At 39.7% G+C, this 22,753-nt stretch overlaps 2 protein-coding genes across 2 annotated transcripts; one reads left to right on the plus strand and one right to left on the minus strand.

Annotated features, from left to right (window-relative positions):
- Positions 1-889: 889 nt before the first annotated feature.
- On the minus strand, positions 890-2,723 carry bola3 (bolA family member 3). Its single transcript, XM_073464480.1, has 4 exons — positions 2,575-2,723; positions 2,337-2,460; positions 1,841-1,929; positions 890-1,569 (listed from the first exon to the last, which is right to left on the minus strand). Exons 1-4 carry the CDS (start codon positions 2,641-2,643, stop codon positions 1,504-1,506), a joined length of 348 nt encoding a protein of 115 aa, XP_073320581.1. The 5' UTR covers positions 2,644-2,723; the 3' UTR covers positions 890-1,503.
- A 1,115-nt stretch (positions 2,724-3,838) lies between these two features.
- On the plus strand, positions 3,839-21,373 carry LOC140994282 (polycystin-1-like protein 2). The gene is given in 41 exon segments (XM_073463848.1): positions 3,839-4,160; positions 4,809-4,967; positions 5,063-5,251; positions 5,951-6,061; positions 6,380-6,527; positions 6,798-7,027; positions 7,129-7,539; positions 7,634-7,761; positions 7,856-8,003; positions 8,979-9,177; positions 9,327-9,438; positions 9,542-9,683; positions 9,906-10,118; positions 10,292-10,434; positions 10,534-10,713; positions 11,124-11,261; positions 11,655-11,801; positions 11,898-12,022; positions 12,114-12,234; positions 12,558-12,686; positions 12,769-12,994; positions 13,170-13,391; positions 13,424-13,689; positions 14,479-14,580; positions 14,690-14,868; positions 14,949-15,095; positions 15,200-15,399; positions 15,661-15,890; positions 15,978-16,194; positions 16,643-17,118; positions 17,829-17,925; positions 18,010-18,150; positions 18,238-18,423; positions 18,556-18,886; positions 19,027-19,160; positions 19,240-19,367; positions 19,453-19,613; positions 20,482-20,692; positions 20,797-20,898; positions 20,985-21,116; positions 21,203-21,373. Coding segments are annotated over 41 exon segments (7,554 nt in total).
- Positions 21,374-22,753: the final 1,380 nt, after the last annotated feature.

Below are 22,753 nucleotides of genomic sequence, written 5' to 3' on the forward strand. Positions count from 1 at the left end.
TCTGTACATGCGACATCTATTGCATGTCTGTCCGTCCTGGGAAAAGGACCCCCCCCCCCCCCCCCCATGAATGTCGGTCCCAAATACTGGTTTTGAGTCCCCTTGATTTCTAATAACCGGTATCGGCCCTGACAAAAACACATTGGTCGACCGCTAAGCGACAATATTGATAAGAATCCCTTAAATTTGATTAGTGGGGAATTGTGACCAACATGTATGGAGTATAGCTGAAAAATAAACATGTCAGTGTTTTTTGTTAGACAAAACAGAGGGACACATTTTCTACATTAGATCCAGGGGAACACAATTAATTGAAATATAATTGAAATAGAATATGGCTAAGAACAATACCCAAAAGCTCCACTTTTTAAAAAATATTTGAAATGTCTGACAGAACAGCATTACAATTAAGTACTATAATACCACAAAGATGGCCTGGCCTGCAAATCTTGTTCTACAGATGTAAGAAAACATGTTAGTTTGGTACAGAGCCCTTCAAAAATAATCGCAATAGGATTTTTTGACCATATTGGGCAGCCCTAATTACATACTGCAGTTTCTTGTCATTTCGTGGCCAACATATGTACTTATCCAATACACAGCTGGTATAAACAACATCTCAATATATAAATCAGCCTGGCCTATTTATCAGTCAAGCTTGCTTTGATGCAATTCCTTCATGTTTCTTTAACGCTTCATCTGTGGTAAACAACTTTAATAGTGCTCAACTGTTTGCACCAGTTGGCCAAAATTTTACATTGCAAAAATTGTCCATGCTCTCCAACTGCCTCTGACAGCAGAGCATTTATATTTCCAGTATTAATATTAAATATGGTTTGTATACATTTATAACTGAAGAACAAATAAAAGTGAGGCCAAGCATCTCATGGCTCGTGCATACCAAGATTTATTTAACTACATGTGGCAAATGATTCTAGTTTTACTATGGCTTTCTTTATTAGATCAATAAGAAAGTGTGGAGGGGGAAGCAGCTGCTTAACTTACATTTTCAAGGTCTATGTACAAGACAATGGTTTGTAATCAATTTAAAAGCAATCAACTTTAATGGGCAGGTAACACAAATTGTGTTGATGACATTACAAAATAATGTTCACAATCTGACTTTGGGTCTGTAGCAATTCTCCATTATTCATGGAGATGGCTGTATTTATTACTTCAACTGCTTATCATTACACCAGCAACGCTGTCAACCCTTCGAGGTTCCCAAATTGGGAAGAAACCTACATGACTTGACATTTTCCAAGCATTTCACCAAGTCATTTTGTACGTATTGCAGCCTTCACTGATTTTATACTATATCTCAGAGTAGAAGACATCTAACTTCTTTATAAAAAACGATAACTTAGTACTTGTCACTGGCGCATCAGCAATTATCATGGAGGTTCTTTAATAAACAAAATCCTTCTTAAAACTGTACATTCACAATAGATATGATGAGCAAAGGAAAAGGCTGGAGGTCAACTGTGGAAGGGCTTTCTTTCTCTAATGTTTGGGAACATCAGTGAATATTCGCAGTCCGTGCATTCCTTGAATCTCCTCTTTGAGTGCCTGTGGAGGACAAAACATAACACACAACTGAGTAAAAATCAACTTGTAGGCTACAAGTATAAACATCTGCAAGTGTTTCACAAACATGTTCACCAGTGTTATCGGGATAATCTTACAAACTCACAAGCACGGTTGACAAACAGATAGAGCATCATGGTGGATTCATTCATTAATAACTAGAACTGAGCAGTATGTCACAAATAGCTTAGTACTATTCATCATTTTATACCGCCAGAGGTAATATGCTGGGCGGATTGTTATTCTGATTTACCTGGTTGACTAGTTGGTGTTGCTGAATGGTCCTTTTTCCTTTGAACTCACTGGACTCTATATGGACCTCATACATGGCCCCACAGCCACCTGAACACAACACAGGATCACAAAAACAACAATTTCTCAAGTGTACAACCACCTGGTTTCTTCACAACCACAATAACAGATATGGATAATAACTACTATGATGTGTTGACTTTCTTGAACATCTGGAATATATTCATTTGATAAAAATGATGCAGCCAGAAACACAAAAGTAGTCTTGTGTTTGGACATTTCATTCAGTGTAAACATCACAGGTTTAGTGAAGAGCTGGAGCAAGCTCATACATAATATATGGTTAATTACAGAACTAAAGAGATAGCAATGGGGGAAAGTGGGTGTTATGGGAACATTTAAGTCTATTATAAGCTAGATTTGCCAGTTAAGTTTAGCTAAATACCGTGTCAATCCCTATATCTTCACACAGCCAGTCCCCTGATAGATCTGTTTACCTGATATGTCCACAACTTTGAGCGACGAGGCTAACGGAAACTTCTCCTTCAGTATCTCTGCGATGCGTACCTCTCCGTCTGTTTGTGTGGACAGACATCTCTGCGCACAGCCAGAAACAACAACCTGAGGAGGCACAAACGAGGAGCGACGGTGAGCTGCGTCAAATTAGCAAACTGCTGTTAGCATCACAGACACACCGTTTGAGCCGCAGTGCAAGGACGAATAAAGCGTATTTACTTGATTACTGCGAAGAACCCGCAGAGCAGAAATCATTGTGTTGCCCAAGCTCCGTTTACAAGACAACATTGTGAAGATGTGGCGTCAGTTTAACCACGGGACGTTTATTTAATCCACACCGGTTACTCAACAAGTCATGTCCTCAGACAGCTTCGTCTCAGCATTATGACGTCAGACATCCGGGTACTTCAGGGGGGTCATTTTTCTAACAGTTATAAAAAATGAGCAAAACAAAGGTAATAAATAATAATTAAATTACGTATATGTTTAAGAAGAAAAACCGGACTGATTAATGTATTATTTTTGATAGATGAAATGTTAATCATAATATTTCTAAGCTCAAAATGTTGTTTTTTTCATGTTTCATATATATTCATGAAACGTTAGCGCTAACTTAGCTAGCTGAGCTACAGTACAATATTTTGACCCATTTTTGCAAAATTCAATTATTATACTTAGTATGTCATAAAATAAACTAAAAATTATGAGAAATAATGAAGAATTCATTGATAATATAGATTAACAATCTAAAATAATGTATGAAATCTGATAGTGACTGTACAGAAACACGTGGAAAAGAAGCTAGCTTTGCTAACTCTGAAACCTATTGCTGTGAATTGTTTTCCCAAAGAACTTGCTCTATCTATCCTATCAAAAATGTCTTCTTTATTAAATGAAGAATGAAGCCTACATCGTTTGAGTCCAGGCTGGAGAAAAAGATACACAAAATATTGTCTTTTCATATGCAAAGTATACAAATTGTCCAGACTTGATCATTTTCGCGATGGACATTTTGACTTCACAAAGTAAGAATAGTTATAATTTTATAATGTTTAGTTGGGAGATAAACCCATGTAAAATAAAAGGCTACCACCTTTTCACCAATGTTTTTGGTTCAACCTTCCATATCAGTCTGAACAACAACAGGCCCACGGGAAAGTTGAAGCATCTGGCTCCTTCTAAAGTTCAGATTGACATTTTCATGGTAGGAGCAGGTCTGAATGAGAAGCTTATCTCACTCTGCAGGCTGTGGGCCCCTGCATTAATGGAGGCACAGGAGCAATTAGTGGCTGTTGACAGTGGGATCTGGTGCCTTTTCACTGCAGGCCTGGGTTTTGTTTGTGCACAAGAATTATGTGCACAACACAAAGCTGGACAGCCATCAAGGTAGCCATCCTAATGTCCTCAAGAGTTGCTGACGTCAGTGCCCTTTAAAGACATGATGTTCTAAGAGAGTCTGAACAGTGTGCAGGTGGTCACAGAGATGGAAAGCACCACTTTTCCCACACTAACTTTGCTTCTTCTCTTCCTCAGCTGGACATGTTATGCTGAGGAGGATACAGAGGCTCTCTCCTGTCCAGAGCACCAGGAGGGTTTTGATGGCTCTTGTTATGAATTTGTGGCTCTGCATCGATCGTTCCTCAGTGCCCAGGGATGGTGTGAGCGAGGCGGAGGACACCTGGCCTTCATCCTGAATGATGAAATCCAGCAGTTTCTTCAGAAGCACCTAGAGCCGGGGAAGGACTGGTGGCTGGGGCTGGCACCCGCAGCTCCAAACCTCACGCTCGACTCTGCTGCCTCGGAGGGTGAGAGGGCATGTGGAAAGGGGAACCAGAGTAGAAACTTAATGACTTTTAATGGCTTTATTTAGTGAGTTTACATATATTTGAGGGCTCTGTTGGCCAACTGGAATGAAAGTGGTAAATATTAAAAATAAAAGCCTGTAACCATTTCAGAAATAAGTTAGTATTTGATATATCTGTGATCAATGATTAAATATCTAATAACTGAGTGAAAAAATGTCACAAATAAGGATTATTGCCTTAGCTGCTATCTCATTAGGCAGCTTGCATGTCCATTGTAGAGACCTGCAGTGTGGTTGTTTACTGACATTTGTTAGAGGACTGATGCATTAAGATATCTCCCTCAATCAGCAGGTGTAAAAAGAGATATTTCTCATTCATTTGAGCGTCTCAGTTGGCTTGCTGTCAAGTGGCTTGATTTACAGATGTGCCTTTTATTCCCCCTCACAGAGGATGAGTCTTTGTCATTCATTCACCCTGTCACCAGCTCAATCTGTTGCTTTGTTCTTTTATGATCCTTAAATTGCATCTTAACAAGCTTTTGTTAACATCTGTGGCGCTAACATTTTCTGCAGCAGTTTAACTTAGAAACAGAATTCAAAATCAAAGTTTGATCAATCTTATTTTTTGTGATTTTTTGTCCTTTCCCAGGTTCCCTTGCATGGCTGGATGGCTCAGACGTCAGCTATAGTAACTGGGAGAACAGTCCAGATGCACACACAGCCTGTGGACATGTCCTGAGACATTCAGGCTTCCAGTGGGAAGCCACAGGGAACTGTACTCAGGAGCTCAACTTCATCTGCCAGTTTGGTACGCACTGCTAAATAAATAAATAAACGTCTAGCATTAAACTTATGTTGTGTTTGCTCCCCTTGTTTGATTCTTGATTTTTTTTCCCCCCTCAGATTCAGGGCGATCTATCGCGTGTGATGGCCAAAATGCAACACTGCAATGTGGTTCTGGTCAAGTTATAGAGATTGACGACGGCTTCTATGGTCGAAAAACAATTCACTACTGCCGATCTAAACTCACAGCCGCGCCTACATCTTCCCAGGAGGAGTGCAGCTGGATAGATGTCATGGATTCAGTCACAGGTATACAAAAGTGTTTTCTTTATTTTTTATTTTACATAGAGAACCACTTTTTTAATGTTACATATTAACATTCTAGCAATTATGATAGAAAAATACATGCAATATATATATATATATATATATATATATATATATATATATATATATATATATATATATATATATATATATATATATATACATATATATATATATATGTATATATATAATGACTTGACAAATTATTTACATAACTTGCGATTTGGTACTTTAAATAATAGAACATTTTGTTTAAAGGCACATTTGCATTAACAATAGCATCTATGGGAACATATTTGACTTTGTTAAAGCCGCTGCAACAGAATACCTACAAAAATCCTCTTAAGCTACGTTCTTATTTCATGCTTTGTGTCAAACACAAAAGCTATGATTGCCCTGTGACTGCAGACAAAAGGATTATATTTCCAGAGGAGACATTAGACAAATCCACTCTTAGGAGCTGAATAGACTTTGGTGTTAAAAATACATTCGCATTCATCTCAGTCTGGGATTAGTAATGCCACAGGAGTTCATGCAATTATGAAGCAAATATCTGGTGTTTCTTCTTATTGTTAATATACCTCTTTAAGAGCTGTTAGATGCTACGAGACCCTCTCATTAGAGAGTTGGATAGGATGAAAATTGTACTGAATCGTTTACTTGACTTATGTGTCATTCCAGCCCATTGTCATGGACTGCAGGCTTGCCAGGCTCCAGTGGATCTGACCTCTTTCGGTGAACCGTGTCCTGTGCTTGGAAGTTACCTGTCTGTAGAGTACCACTGCAAACATGGTCAGATTTGTCCTTTTTTACTTCCACTAGACGGGAGCACAAAGTCATGGGTTATGTGTAGTTAACAACTAGTTGGACTTAGCCAAAGTTGCGGTTGATGTCGTCATGCTCAGACTATGTTGTGTATGTCTTGTATTCCTCTCGTAATGACGCAACCATATTTCTTATCCTTCACCTTTCATCTCCTTTGACAGCAGAGCTATGTAGCCTCTCAAGCTAAACTTGCAAGTTGACTTTCAACTCATTCAAATGATTGCCTTGCTGAGTGAACTTAGATGAACTTTTATTACAACATGGATACATATAAATTCCTCTCAGGACTCCACCTGTTGATGAGCAAGCTGGCGGCCGTCTTTGATAATGTCACCATCACCGTGAAGTGGCTCCTTCATCCTTTTCAGGGAAACCTCACGTGCAAACTGAATGCTGGAGACGGCCACACTATTGATCCATACAGCCCAGCAGAGTGAGCAATACTTTGCATTCAACCAGATAGAAAGTAAAATAGCAGTTCTCTGATTCTAGCTTTGGAAAATCTTTGGGTTGTGGACAAAACAAAACATTTGAGGATGTCATCTCGGGCTTTAGGAAACACAGATAGATATTTTTCAGCGTTTTCTGACATTTTATAGATAGATAGATAGATAGATAGATAGATAGATAGATAGATAGATTTTTTTTATTCATTGATTTTATTTATGTAGTAGTTAAACACTATTAAACCTTTCACTTACAGGATGGAGAGCACTGTGAGGCACATGTTCAGCCGTCCTGGTGTTTTTATGGTTGGAGTGGAATGCAGCACCAGTGACTGGCATGTCACAGCTCAGAAATCCATCACCATTCAGGAGCCCGTCGGAGAGTTTGGTCTCATTACATGCTATAGCAGGAACATGTCAACAGATGGCACTAAATTCAATGCTCTCTATGGTAGACCTGTTCAGATCCAAGTTGAAGTGGAGGCAGGTAAGTCAGTCTTACACTGTAGGGGATAAATGGCTCCAATAAACCGCTTCTCCAAAAATACAGAATAATTTGACTCCCTTGTTTTTCTCTCCTGTAAATAGGTACAAATGTTTCCTACACAATTCAACATAAAGACCATGTGGTTGCAAACTCGTCTGTGGACACAGGGATTACACCCCACAACATCACACTGAGTGCCCCTGTGCTGGAGAAGCTTGGACATAGCTGCCACAACCTGACTCTAACTGCCTCTAACAGGGTCACAGCCCACACAGTGTCCACTGGTCTGGAGCTGTGTCTGCTGGAGCCTGTCGAAGGCCTGCAGGTGTCAGTGACGGTGGAGGGAGACGACTGTCCAGACTCTACCGATCTCATCATTGGTGTTTCGTTGGAGCGAGGAGCCCCTGTGGAGCTGCTCTTCACTCTGACTGGAGCCATGGACACTATCTCTGAGACCAGAGACATGCTTAACGGGAGCTTTCAAGCTTATACATTCTCCAGCCCACTTGAAGGTACTTCAGCTTAAGCTGTACTGTAACTAAATGAAAACCCATAGCATATAATGCATGTGCTTAGTGATCTTGAAAAACATTTGTTTTGGTGAAGGATTGTCGAAGGTGAAGGTACGAGCTGTGAATGCCTTCTCCACCTCTGATGTGGACGTGGACTTAAAGAACATACTTTGGGCTTGTCAGAATTACTCTGACCGGTCACCAGATGAATATGGAGACACAGTATGTATACGATGAGCGTGACACCTAACATTAAATTATCAATATGTACATGTTTGTTTCTGTTGCAGCACAATGACTTTGTTTCCATCCACAGACAGGTAATATGAGTGCAGACGGCTCTGATGACTTGAAAATAATTGCTACTCCAAACAATTTGGTCGACTACACTCAGAGTGTCACACTGAGCACAACTTGGACTGAATCATTACCCAGCAAAGGACTCACATTTGAATGGAAATGTAGTAAGTACAACAATTAATTCACCACTTAACGTTTTAGTTTTTAAAAGTTAAATCACGTTTAAAATAATTACACAGGGTGAACACAGTTAGAGGAACACACACGATCCAAAACAAAAACTTTTTAAGAACAGTGAAGCTTAAATGCTCAGTGTCTGTACCCAGCTGGATTTGTTTTCCCCATCTGATCACCAGAAAGGGAAGCTGAGCGCACCAATACAATTCATCTCTACCAGCCCAACTTTCACTTTGATTCAGCAGAAAAGCTTTCATTTCAGTGTAGATCACCATTATGTCATCAATCATCATATTTTGATTCCAATGATCAGAAACGTGCGAAGGTCCTCTGGTTTCACATATTCTGGTTTCCATCAGCATACTCCAACTAGCATATTCTGGTTTCTCAAAACCAGGATGAGGGTTTATTCAGATTTCTGAAGCCAGGATAATGTTTGTATGTCAATAGAACACAGAACCTCCAAAAACACACTATCATAGCTGGGACATTACTGTGGATATAAACTCACTGTGTCGAAGAGGTGTTGATTCAATTGGATGATGGTTTCTGAGGTTGAAGTTAGTGGTGTTGTTCTACTACAGGGTGTGTTGTGAAACTTCCTACTTTTCTAGTGCAGGACAAGGCTGTATGGCAGAGTGAAGGCTCAGTGAATCTAGCTTGTGTTCAGGTTTTCCCCATGCCCTTGTCCTTTGAGATTTAAAAACTGAATGAAACTCCTAGATGTAAGCCCACTGTTGATTTTTTAAAGAACTTTTCTCACACCTCTTACACCCCTTTGCTTTGGCGACCCCTGGTGGGGGTCAGCACCCTAAGGTTGGGAAACAGTGTTTTACTTGGTTGCTTTGTGTTCTTGTTATTTGTCCATCCCATGTAATTGTGATTCCAATTTTTTTTTCTTTATACAACAGCAACACTGTAATCTCTATTTTTAAGTTCTACCTCTGCTTCTTTTCATACAGGAGGAGAATGCAAGTGTGGAAACAAAACACAGGATGAAACTCGTGTTGTGGAAAAAGACTGCCTTCCAGACCCATTTGATATTTTCCTTTACGCTGTAATTGTGAGGAGAACTACCTGGTTTAGGAAATCTGTTAAACTTGCTTCAAATTCAAAGTGCGTCACTGTTGTTCTGAAGGAATTCACAGACGTCACCATCAGGTAAAAGTTGTCCATTTGTTTAAGCTCAGATATTCTCAAAATAGTTACTCTGCAGATCATTGCAGGGGTTGACATACAACAAATATTGTAAAGCTGTATATATGTAGTTGGAATGGGTCATAGTTATATATTTACTTTTATTCTTGCAGTTGTGATAATTGTGCTTCAGTAAATGTGAACAACGATGTAAAGCTAAAACTGAGTTGTGAGACAACTTGCCCAGACGTAGTTTGGCATATTGAGGACCCCAAACCTTTGATGGTGAGTCTGAATCAGCATATCCATCATTAATTGATTTTAAACTGTTGCCTGAGAGATTAATATGTCAGACACTTACAGTATTAACCAATGTTTTTTTTTCCAGGAGGACCTTCACAGATGTTACTCCAAAGCAGGTAGAAGGCCATCTATTGAGAAGCAGGATGGCAGCACTGAGTATGTTGTACATAGCCAACATCTGAAAGCTTCAAGGGACAGATTGCACAACATCAGTGTGATTGCTTACAGTACGTTTTCATCCCATTGCCAATGATCATTTTTAGATACAGATTAAGTGTTAATATAAAGAGGGATTTAAGCATTTTTGAACGACTCTTAAAAAGCAGTGCTTCGTTCGAGACTATGTATTAATTTTGTTTGCTTAAAATGAAGACGTTTTTACACTTTCTGGCTTTGAAAGAAGCTGATAAATCGATTTTTTACTAAATGTGTGTTTTTCTTTTTTAAAGGCAAGAAGGAGCCAGGTTTTGCAAAATACACGTTACCGATACCAGCTCCTGAACCAACTGAACCAGCTGCAACTGCTGCACCTACAACCCCCAACCCCCCCTCATGTAGCATCTCTCCAGGGTCGGGAACAGTCCTCGATGCTTTTGACATTACCTGCACAGCAAGCTCTTTCTGCTCCACAGGATGCTCTTACTGCTTCAAAACAGACACAGGTGAGAATTTGCACCACTGTCTCTTTTGATTTATTTCACTTTTAAACAAATTTTAAAGTGAAAATGATTGCCTGTTATTCATTTTAATGTTATGACTATTGAACAACCCATAAACTGAGACATAATCAAGAATTCATCACAACTTTTACTAAATTGTCTCTTTTATCTTCAAGGCCAACATTTACGCTGCAGTAATGCAAATGAGGTGAAATCTGTCTTCTTGCCTCTCGGAGATAAGAGCAACAATTACAGGTTGTCTGTTGTGGTGACTGTGAAAAATGAATATGAGGAAGCCACCACCACGGTCTCCACTCAGGTTTGTCATCTACCATGATCAGAGAAATTAAAATTGGCAAAACAGGCTGTCCATGTAAAAGTCTTGAATAATTTAGAGTGATTGTTAATGTTCCTCAAGGTGAGAAGAAGCAGCTCCGGCACCTCTGTGGATGCTCTCCAATCTGCAGTGGAGGATACTGTGAGTCAGTTAGAGCAGCAGGGTCTGCTCTCTGGCGAGGCTCTCGGACAACTATTTTCTTCAGTTTCTGATATGTTGAACAAAGAGGCCGGCCAAGATCAGAAGGATGCAAGAATGAAGGTAACAGAATGATATTTGTGAGGCTTACAACTAGAAGTCGACCCATTGATCAGTTTGGTTAACCTAGATTTTGGACGTTTTTGATGTTCAGTTCCAGATTTATGTATTTTATTAAGTTTTTATTTTGAGTTTGATGTTCAATGATCCAGATTTATTGATAACTTAGACTTAAATGTTCAGTTTATCAGTTATCCAGTTGCTAATAAAGTCAAAGATAAGTATTAGTATAGTATCAGTATTTTTTTTCCCCACATGTGAAGGGCTATTTGTCGATTAATCACCTATCAGCTTTTTCCTGTTTCAAACTAGCAGTAATGTATTAGCCTTTAAAAATCCTCTATCAGTTGACTTGTATTTACAACTTGCATGGAGAGCAACGTGATGTTGATCAGAACTTCCTTCCCCTTTAGCTCAGAGAGCAAATGTTGACCAGAATGACCACAGTTCTTCTGGAGACACCCAGCAACACCACTCAGGGAGTGCGAGTGACGGCCAGAGCTGTGGCTGGACTCACCAAGCATCCCGACGAGCTCAGTCCAACTGCTCAAGTACCGTACAGTATATCAGTACAGCAACATTAAGAAATCTACAAATGTCCACTGGAAAACAGGCAGTACAGACAGCCCTTTGTAAATAGGCAATGATAATACTTAATGGAATAGCAACACCAGCTGTAAATGATATCTTAGCCATTGTTTCTTAATTAAAAGCAAGCTTAAATTTTGAGCATGGACTCTCTAGAGCTGATGTGCCATTAAGGATTCAAAGCATTTCATTGTTGAATACGACTCAGCAATAAGTGCAATCTGCAGGAACATGCAGACCACACTACTTAAAAGCATTTTCAACTGCCTTTCTCATCCAATAGATAAACTGTATTGCTCTAGATATAATGTCCATCGGCTCTCCAATCTTTTTCTGTTGCTTTATTTTCTCTCCAGGAAGAAGCGGGCTCATTGTTGGTGGACCTCAGCTCCTCCCTCAGCACTGTCAGCGTTAATCAGGAAGACGGTGATGATGGAGAAGTTGTGCAAGCTGCTACACCAATAGTTGAAGCAGCCAGTAATATTTTGAACGTTTCATCAAATGTAAGGAAAAAACTATCACTGATTACTTGCTAAATATCTATCTTTCCTCTGTCCTCTATGGTCTTTACCAAACAAGATGGTTTATGTTTTCATCAGAAAAAAGTCTCAGAGTTTCTTCTCACTGGGATCAACAATGTCCAAAGTGCTTTGCTGATTAATAAAAAGCTGAACGGAGAGCCTGCCATCATTGATTCTGGTCAGATCAGCGTGTATGTCAACAGGTAAGAGATGACTGACACTTGCTAGAACATGTATTTGATAAACTAGGGTTTGCTGAAGTCACTAAGAATATTGTGATTATGCTTCCTGCAGAGTGTCTCCAGGAAAGATGCAAATGCAGGATATAAATGTCCAGAAGAACAGCTCCTCCAGATTTTCCTTCCCCACACTGCCTGCTCATATTGTCTCTCCAGACGAGCCAGTAGATGTCAGAGTAAGTGTGTGTACTGTGGGGGACACACAGGAGTGTCTTAAAAAGTTTGTTTCCACGGTAGGAGGGGTCAGCAGTGTGGGATGTATAAGGTTTTACTGTTAAACATCCGTAATACCCAGACCAGTTAAAATGGCAGCAGTGACTTGTTCATTCCTCAGAAATAAAGAGTCCTTATCTGGAAACAGAAAATGGAGGAACGAAGCGTCGAATCTCAAAACTTTGTTAAAATCTGACATCGTCTACAGCTATGGAACCAACAGAAATAAAGTCATGAGTTACATTTTTGCACAAATTGCCCTATCTATGTGCCCACTTCCTTCTAGATGATGAGTTTTGAGACAAATCCATATTCTTGGAAGGAGGACAACATCACAGGAGCTGTCGGATCCGTCTCTCTCGCCAGAGTGAACGGCACTGTCATCCCTGTAGAGAACTTACCTGAAGAGATAGAGGTAGTATTTTGTAGAGGTACTTTTAGTTACTTTGGATTGCACTGGTAGACTGTTCAGAATGATGTGTTTTCTGGCTTTTCAGATTCTCTTGCCAAGACTTGACGTTGGGCAGGAGAACAGCACAGTCCTGGACCTTGCCAATTTCAGCACATTAATAATTGACGTCCCCTCGCCGGATGTAACACTCGTGCTGAAAATGGAGCCGTCTGAAGACATTTCCTTCATGCTATTCCTGGGATACAAAGATTATCCAAATGATGAGAATCATGTGGCTAAGACTCAGATCCCTCTAGAGAATGCCACAGACGGTAATATAAAACAGATTTACTTTTTATAATAATATGTCTGAAAGTCACATTTAAACTGTACTCGAGAGAGGCAGTGTGGTGTATTGATTATCCATTACTTCAAATTTCCTTTGTGTTTTGGGTGAACTTATTTAAAGTCGGACAGGCTGAATACAGTTCTGTCATTTTAACACAGGGGAGAAATACACCTGGGTGCTGAGTCCCAAAGACAGAACAGGAGATGTTGGAGTGCACTTCCTTGTTATGAAGCCAATCGTAGAGCCAGGCGTCAAATCCGTCAATGCCACTGTTAATGTAATTTCCATCGCTGCCCAGTGCAAATACTGGAATGAAACTGAGTCTTCTTGGAGTGAAGACGGCTGCAGAGTGAGTTAAAAAACAATAACACACATCCACAGTGGTTGTATCAGTACATTCTTGAAAAGTGAGCTGTGGCTTTTCTTTTTCTTTATTTCTTCATACAGGTCGGTCCGCTCACCACGCCTCTGGTCACTCAGTGCCTCTGTAACCACTTAACTTTCTTCGGCAGCTCTTTCTTTGTCATGCCGAACTTAGTGGACGTGTCACGCACCGCAGAACTCTTTGCTACTTTCACCAACAATCCTGTGGTGGTGTGTTTTGTGGGGGCCATCTTTGCTGTTTATGTCATGGTTGTTGTGTGGGCGCGCAGGAAAGACATCCAGGACTCAGCCAAGGTACTTCTCAGTTAACACTTCCACCACATAATGTCATTGAATCTTTGAAGTGCCGGACAATTTGGGAAGCTCAGACTTTGCTGCTCACACATATAATATGAAATGCTCACAGTGTCAGTACCACAGCAGACTGTAAAGTGCAGCACCCCTGTTTTCAGCTGGGTTGTAAAAAGTACCCAGAACTCATACCTGAGTAAAAATAAACATATCGAGTTAAAATATTACTTTGGTAAAAGTGAAAGTCACCCATATGAATAGTACCTGATTGAAAGTCAAAGTATCTGATATTAAATATACTCAAGTAGCAAAAATACAAGTAAAAGTAAATTATAGATATAGTATATTCACATGTATATTTCCTTTTTTCTTTACTCCTCTATGACAGTAAACTGAATATCTTTGGGTTGTGGAACAAAGAAGACATTTGAGGACATCATATTGGGCTTAGGGAAACACTGATCGAAAATGTTCACCTTTTTAAGACATTTTTAGACCAAACAACTAATCTATTAACTGAGAAAATAATTCACCGATTAATTGACAGTGAAAGTAATCGGGTAAAATAATTAGGTGCAGCCCTACATGAATGTACCAATGAAAAAACTGCTACCTACTACAAAATTATTACATATTTTTGTGAGAGAGAACATCATTGTTTGAATTATATCTTATGTAGTCTCTGAAATGCTTTTCACTTTTCTTAATGTTCATGTTTAACATTTACTTTTTGTCATTGAATTAACCAATAAAAACAAATCCCCGAACACTGTGTCTTCCACTCTCTCGTAGGTCAAGATAACAGTGCTCGAGGATAACGACCCGTTGGCTGAGTATCGTTACATGCTAACTTTCAGCACAGGGCATCGGCATGGTGCAGCCACCTCCTCTCAGGTCGGTGATGATCCACTAACAGAAAACATACCTGTCTGCTGCTTCTGTTGGATAACAGTTATGATGCTGACACAACTTTGAGTATGTCTGTTCATCTTGATTGTTTTAGGTGACGATAACTCTTCTGGGTACAGAGGGGGAAAGTGAGCCCCACCACCTGACAGACTCTGAGAAGCCAGTGTTTGAGAGGGGTGGGATGGACATGTTTCTGCTGACCACACACTTCTCCCTCGGAGATCTGCAGAGCATCAGGCTGTGGCACGACAACTCAGGAGCCCACCCTGCTTGGTATGAGTTACAGGGCAAGACTGACTGACTTCAATCACAGTTAAGCTTGAGTTTGTACTAATTAGTGATGTTACACACAGGTATGTCAACAAAGTAATGGTGCAGGATCTGGAGAGTGGTCATAAATGGCACTTCCTGTGTAACTCCTGGCTGGCTGTAGATGTGGGAGAGTGCACTCTTGACAAGGTCTTCCCAGTTGCAACGGAAATGGATTTGAAGAGGTTTAGGTAAGACCAGCTATAGATCTGGTAATAACACATCACCAAGCATTTCACAATTGGATTTATTATTCTCCTGACTCCAATTATGCTTTTTCTTCAATATTTTCTAGTAACCTGTTCTTCATGAAGACAGCCAAGGATTTCCGTGATGGCCACATCTGGTTCTCTGTCATCAGTCGGCCCCCCTGCAGCACTTTCACTCGTGTGCAGCGAGTTTCCTGCTGTTTTTCCCTGCTGTTGTGCACAATGCTCACCAGCATCATGTTTTGGGGCATCCCTACTGACCCCTCTGAGCAGACCATGGACCTGGGTGGGTAACTGAATTCAAATATTCAGATAATTTAATTACATAACAGAATACTTTTAATTAGGCCTTGCACACACAGAATGAATGTGATTATTTCTGATTTTCAGCATTAATGTAAAAAAATGTAACTAATAGATTTTTGCATTGAACTTTTGGATGACAATGACCTGGGGCAGGGAAAGTTGAACTGGTATTGTAGTGTTGACCTTTAAATTGAGATCTGTAGAAAAAATCACATCTGTTTAAACTCAACTTACTTTGCAGGTCACATAGAGTTCACCTGGCAACAAGTTATGATTGGAATTCAAAGTTCAATCATCATGTTTCCCATCAATCTCCTCATTGTGAGCATCTTCAGAAACACTCGTCCTCGAGAGAAGTCCACCAGAACAGATTCAGCATCTAAACAGGGGAAGACTGGTCGAGTCTCTCCCTCACAGACTTCTTCCCCTCATAAAGAGCTGAAGGACATCACACCAGACACTGTGATCAAGGTGAGGAAACAGATTCTCCTCAGTCATTTTTATAAGTAATAATAACTCTTCTATTGTCTGAAGTGCTCAATGTGGTGTCTCCATTAGGACATTAAGAGGATTGCTCAGTCACTGTCAAAGGCCATGAAGAGTCCGCTGCCTGAGCTGGAGCTCCGGTCTGGTCAGCAGGCTGACATCAACACTCTGCTGTCTCTGGTGGAGGACATCATCAGACAGCAGAACCGAGCGGCGGGAGACTTTTACAGTGACGCCTCCAAGAGGGAACGCTCTATGATCCTCAGCTTAGGTGCAGTTAATCTACAAGGTAAAGCTTTACAGAGCTCTTCATATCATGTGTTTCTGATTTTTATTGACTGATCCAATTAAACAGACAGAAAATTGAACAATTTAATGGCCTTTTAATACATAGGAAAGTAGTATTTTTGCATTTTCCTGATGATATTGGCTTGATTCATATTACTTTTGATGGGCAGATAAAAACTTTAATTTATTTTAAAAAAAGTATTATAATTTTCTTCATCGTCAATTGGATTAAGGTACAGGAAAAACTGTATCTTTAATTTTATTTATTTATTGAGATAGATCTTGTGACAGTGATGTGATCTGGGATGCTGTCAGTGGTCCAAATTGATTATGTTGACATGAAAGGACATTTCTTTGAATTGGTAAAGTCGAAATATATATATTGTCTATTACAGAAAATTAATAACCCTGAAGGATTTCTTGATGATTCCTTTTTTTTACATGGACAGAAGACAGTGTGTGTGGGAGCCCTGAGAAGACCTCAGATGAAGCTCAGAAGAAGAGCAACAACAGCAGGTACCTGTACAGGCAGCTGCGTCACGTTGAGAAGGAGCTGGGCTTGTTGGGACCTTCTCGTTTTCCGAACCCGGGAAGCTACAACAGAGCCATGCAGCAGGTTCAGGGAATGAAAGGTCTCCTGGAGTACCGGCTCCCCTCGTCCAGCCTGGAAGGAGACCAGCTGGACGGCAGCCCCAGTCCAGAAGAGAGCATCAACGGAGACTCCGCCAAAAAGAAGTTCTGCCAAGGAGGACTGCCGTGGTGGTTTGTGTTTGTTGGCTGGATACTGGTGATCGCAACCAGTGGTGTGTCGGGATATTTCACCATGATGTACGGTCTGACGTACGGGAAAGACCGCTCTATAAGCTGGCTTATCTCCATGGTGGTCTCCTTCTTTGAGAGTTTGTTTATCACTCAACCTCTGAAGGTGAGCGACATTACAGTTCAACATCAGAGTACACAGTAATAACATGTATAGCATTGCAAATGTGTAGAAAGTAATTCATAAAGTAAGCTTTCCAACCAATGTTCAGCCTTTAGTCCTTAAGAAATTGTTACAATACTGATACGTTTATCAATCAATCATTCAAACTTTATTTAAATAGCACAATTCAAACAAATCACAATGCGATCCAAAGTGCTATACAAGTGACAACATGGGATTTTAAGAAAACAATAGAATTTAGAGACTATTTATAATTAACTGATTAAAATCAAATTTTGATATTACTTCTACTACTTCTTGTCACATCTCAAAACATATTAACAACAAGGCCCCGCAGAGCCAAGTAAATGATATTAATGTTTATGTGACACTGTCAAAGCCTATATTACAAAGTGCTTCATGCAATGCAGCAACTTTAATCAACACATTTTTAAATCATCACATTTTACATTAACACAGATAAAACCAGTTTTAGTCATTTAAGTTAAAAGAAATTTATTTAGAAAAATAGAGAAATAAAATAAGATGTATTCCTTTGTAAAATAATAAAATAATTTATTGATTCTTTGTTTATTGTCAAATGTATGTATATATATTGCTTTATAAACATTTGCAAGGCTATCCATGACCGTCACAGATGTCCTTTACAGTACTACAGCACATGCATCATTATGAGGTTCCTTCCGCCACAGGTTCTTGGTTTTGCTGCTTTCTTTGCTCTCGTTCTGAAGAAAGTTGACCAGGAGGAGTACGGAGAGCCTCAGATAGATGACAGTCTGAGAAACACAGGTACTTTTTTTTTTTTCCACAGTTTTCAATTTTTGCTTTAGTTCGAAAAAACAAAACATATCAGTCCAGTATTACTCTCATCAGATGATCCTGACGCGGTGCGTGCAGCAAGAAGAGACAGTACCTGCAGTTTCTATCAGCCGCCACCTCCCACTGACATTGAGAGGATGAGGAACAACATGATCAAAGAGCAGAAAGTCTTTGCTCTAATAAGGGAGATTCTGGGTAGGAAAGCACGATAATACATAACAACACATGATGTAATGTAATACAATTTGAGATGCCGATGTAAGATATTTGTTTATGATGCAGTCTACATGGGATTTATGTGGATGTTGCTTCTGGTGGCATACGGTCAGAGGGACCCCAATGCTTACTTTCTGACCCAACACATCCGACAGAGCTTCAGCAGAGACATCTCAGACAGTATGAGTATTCAGGATGTGTTCACCTGGGCAAACACAACTCTGCTGAGCAACCTGTTTGGAGAGCACCCAGGTCAGTATGTTGTGAAGTTATTAACTGTCCGACTCCCATGCTTGTGTGGTATAAAATATGTTAGTTGTGACTAAAAGTAGAATTTATTAGGACTGACTGTGACGAATAAAATCACTTGAAAATCTATCACAGGGTTCATCACAGATGGGAACTCCAAGCTGGTGGGTAACGCTCGTTTTCGCCAGGTGAGGGTGAATAAAAACTCCTGCCCTGTGGCTCCCTACATGCAGCAGCCTGAGCGGGACTGCCATGCTCCGTACTCATGGGAGCTGGAGGACATGGGCTCCTATGGTCCAGGCTGGAGCCACTATGTGGCTGATAACGCCTCAGTCAACCTTAATAGTCCATGGACGTACCAGTCCCAGGGTGAACTGAGGGCGTACCCCATCTGGGGCAGCGTGAAGCTCTACAGAGGAGGAGGATTTGTGGTGGATCTTGGGCCAGATTCACAAAATTCAAGCAAGTAGGTATTATACATTAAGGAAATTAGGTCAAGATAGATTTTCATCAATGCTGCTTACTATATTGTTTTTATTTTGATTGAGAGACCCCTAGCAGCAGAAATTACATACTGTGCATCTAACCATGTTTTTTTCTCTTCAGAACCCTTCAGTATCTTCATGACAACACCTGGTTTGACGTGTACACCCAGGCGATCTTCATGGAGTTCACAGTGTACAACGCCAACGTCAACCTCTTCTGCATCGTCACTCTCATGCTGGAGACCACAGCCATCGGTTAGTAGTCAGAGTTCAGTTACCTGTGTGAGAGCTGCATTGACACTTATTTATGAGACTTATGTTGTGTTTCCTCCAGGAGCTTTCCAGTTCCGCAGCGAGCTTCAGAATGTGCGTCTTTACCCGTCGACCGGCGGCCTTCACGTCTTTGTCATGGCCTCCGAAGCCATCTACTTCCTCTTTATCATCTATTACATGTTTGTCCAGGTATGAATTCACCACACCTTGAATTTACTATCATCACTAGCAATGATAATTAAGTTCCTCACACAAACTCCTCTCGTCCTGACAGGGAAAGCTGATGAAGCAGCAGAGATATGCTTACTTTAAGAGTAAGTGGAACCTGCTGGAGCTGGCCATTATCATCCTCAGCTGGAGCGCGCTGTCTGTCTTCATCAAGAGGACCTTACTGGGAAAGCGGGACATTGAGTACTACCAGAACCACAAAGACCAGTAAGCAATAAGAAAAACACAACCTTTACAAGTGTATACTTACGGATCTAATCTTAATATTGGTATGATTAACAAGTTTTGCTCATTTATTGTACATTTTGCTTGTTCATTTTCTATTATCTAACATAGTGAAGCGAGTCAGTGCATCTCACACTTAAAGCTCAGAGAAAATACCTAATTTACACCTTTAGAAATTATTTAAAGTTATTTAAACTAGATTTTGTCTCAATAAATAGGAAAACATTGTATTTGGTCATGCTGTAAGCTGCAAAGGTCACGTCTGCTATCTGAAATAGAAAAAAAAATTGGGTCTGGAACTGGAGGTGGACCCTCATCCTGGGCCTTCCATCCAGATAGATCAAATTAAAAAACAATAACAGATTGTACTGTCTTCTTATTTACACAGCAAGGAAGAACATATATTTGCAGCAGATTCATGAAAAAGTACCAACGCCAGTGCCATTCAAATATTTTACATGTATAAAATATCAGACCAATTCTATAAAATTTGGAAACCATACCTTAACTACATAGAGCCTGGGATCTCTGCCACTGTGCTGCAAGGATTTTCTTGACCGTTCTTTTTGTACATTAACATTGTAATTGCTGGCACCAGATGCATAAAACTCTTTAGATTCACGACAAAAACTGTATTTGTGCGTACACATCATTTATGGTACATCTGGCCCTGGCTCTGTTTATATCAGTCTGTGTGTAGGTGACATAATGCATCTATCCTCTACTTGCCGTAAAAGTTCAAACTAATAAGTACACATTACTAGATGGACTATTATTTCCTTAATCAATTCCAAAGCTCTCTCAATAGATTGTTAAAACAAGACGCTGTCCTCTCATGCTCTGTCTCCAGATACGCCAGTTTCCATGGGACGGCCAAAGCTGATGCAGTGCTCGGGTATCTGATTGCCTTCCTGGTGCTGTTGGCTACAATCAAACTGTGGCACCTGCTGAGGCTGAACCCAAAGCTGCACATGATCACAGCCACACTGCAGCGAGCCTGGACTGATATTTCAGGCTTCCTGGTGGTCATGACCATCATGTTCCTGGCCTACTCCATCGCTGTGAGCAGATTCCCACACTTAACATCAACATGCTATACATTGTGAAATAAAACTAATTCAAAAGGGGAACTTTCATACAGAGTAAACTTTCTTCTTTTATTCAGTCTAACCTGATGTATGGCTGGAAGCTGTACTCCTACAGGACTCTGCTGGATGCAGCACAGACCATGATCAGCCTGCAGCTTGGCATTTTTAACTATGAAGAGGTTGGCATTAGACTATTATAACTGTTCCACAGCAGATTATGACAGGTGACCCCTCTTCAGTGTATGTCTTCCTCCTGATCCCGCAGGTGCTGAATTACAATCCAGTGCTTGGTGCCTTTCTCATCGGCTCCTGCATCGTGTTCATGACCTTTGTGGTCCTGAATCTCTTCATCTCTGTCATTCTGGTGGCATTCAGTCAAGAGCAGATACATCACAAGGTAACTCACCCATGCCAAGTCTGAACTGAGATGTTACCATTACAGAAACAGCCTCTCATGAAACATATATCTCACTGTTCTTACAGCCATCAGAAGAAGATGAGATTGTGGACCTGATGCTGATGAAACTCTGCAGTTTGTTTGGACTCAAATTTAAGCAACAAGGTGGCGACTGCCTAACTGAGAGGCCAGTTGTTTCATCTGCTTCAAATAATGGACTCTCGATGATTTCTTCTGGGAATATTCGTGATGGTTAAAATGTTGCTACAGAATGCTTTGCTTCAGTAAATGCTTGCCATAGCTTGCTTAATTTATTCAAACCAACGTGTTGATGCTTTGTGACTGAATATTAAGTCCTTACAAGTCTATAAATTATTAACATTTCTCTCCAGAGAAGCTGAAACACTGAGAGAATGTAGGAACTGAGGATAATACTTATGCTATGCACTGATGCACTGTATTTAGGCTGCAGTATATTTTGTTAAGCAAATAAATTTGTGTTTCTGTGACTAAATCTGGTACAACATGCTTTTATTCCAAAAAATATATTAATTGGTACTTGGTGACACATTTTGTTTGCATCAATCTGACAAAAAAACAACAACATTTGACCGGCTGTCATCCTAAATTTCAGCAACATATTTCAGTTATGTATATAATTATGTTTCTCACAAGTAAGTGTGTAGAAGGAGCCGAATAATATTCAATTTCAGCGATGACATTTTTTTTATAAAGAAACACGATCCACCTTTTGTTATCACTCCCTGTAAGTATGATATTTTTTAAAGTTTATCTAAGACGTATCTCATAGTACTCATAATACATAACATAGTACATAGCAGCTAAGAAAGCATGATTACTGAATCACTTTTAATACAAAAAAAAAACAAGGTGGCTGCATGAAATAACTGATTAAAAAAAAACTACAGTTCTTCGTGCAAATGATGCTGCTACCTCTAGATATTATTAGATTCAACAAGATATCATTTTACTTCATTTATATAGTCAAAATAAATAGTAATTTGTAATACAATCTGGAGAGCTGTGAACTATAAACATCGGTACAAACGCGATATCTTTTGCCAGTTGCCTTTAAATGCCCTTTTCACCATTTCAGTGTGTTGCTCCCACAATTCACCCGCTAATGGACATGGAGTGGAGTAGATGATTGGCTCGATGTTTAAATGTCATGTTATGAATGTCATTCTCTTTATCATCAAATTATTACAAAGTTTAATCTTAAAACCAGTGCCAGAGTTTTAATATATTCTCTAAACTTGCACAGGAAACCTATAAAGTTTGGGGAAATTTTGGGAAATCTACATTTGTGTATGTGAAATTTACCATACATAATTAATAAGTTCACAATAATGTCGTGTACATAATGACATTTTTATACTCAATTTTGATATTATCATTCATTTTACACAATACACAGTTTTCCAGACAAATAAATGTTTTAAAGATTCTGGTTTATCATTAGAAAAACATGCATTTGTTGCCAGTGTCTAAAGATTTAAATAAATATAGATTTGTTGGTTGTAAATTGTGTAAAATGTTGATGTGTACTTCTTCAACCTTATTAGTAATGCAATAACTACTTTCCCTCTTGGAGATCTCGTCCTCCTTTCATAAAG

This window comes from Pagrus major, chromosome 4 (assembly GCF_040436345.1).
Source record: "Pagrus major chromosome 4, Pma_NU_1.0".
NCBI lineage: Eukaryota > Metazoa > Chordata > Actinopteri > Spariformes > Sparidae > Pagrus > Pagrus major.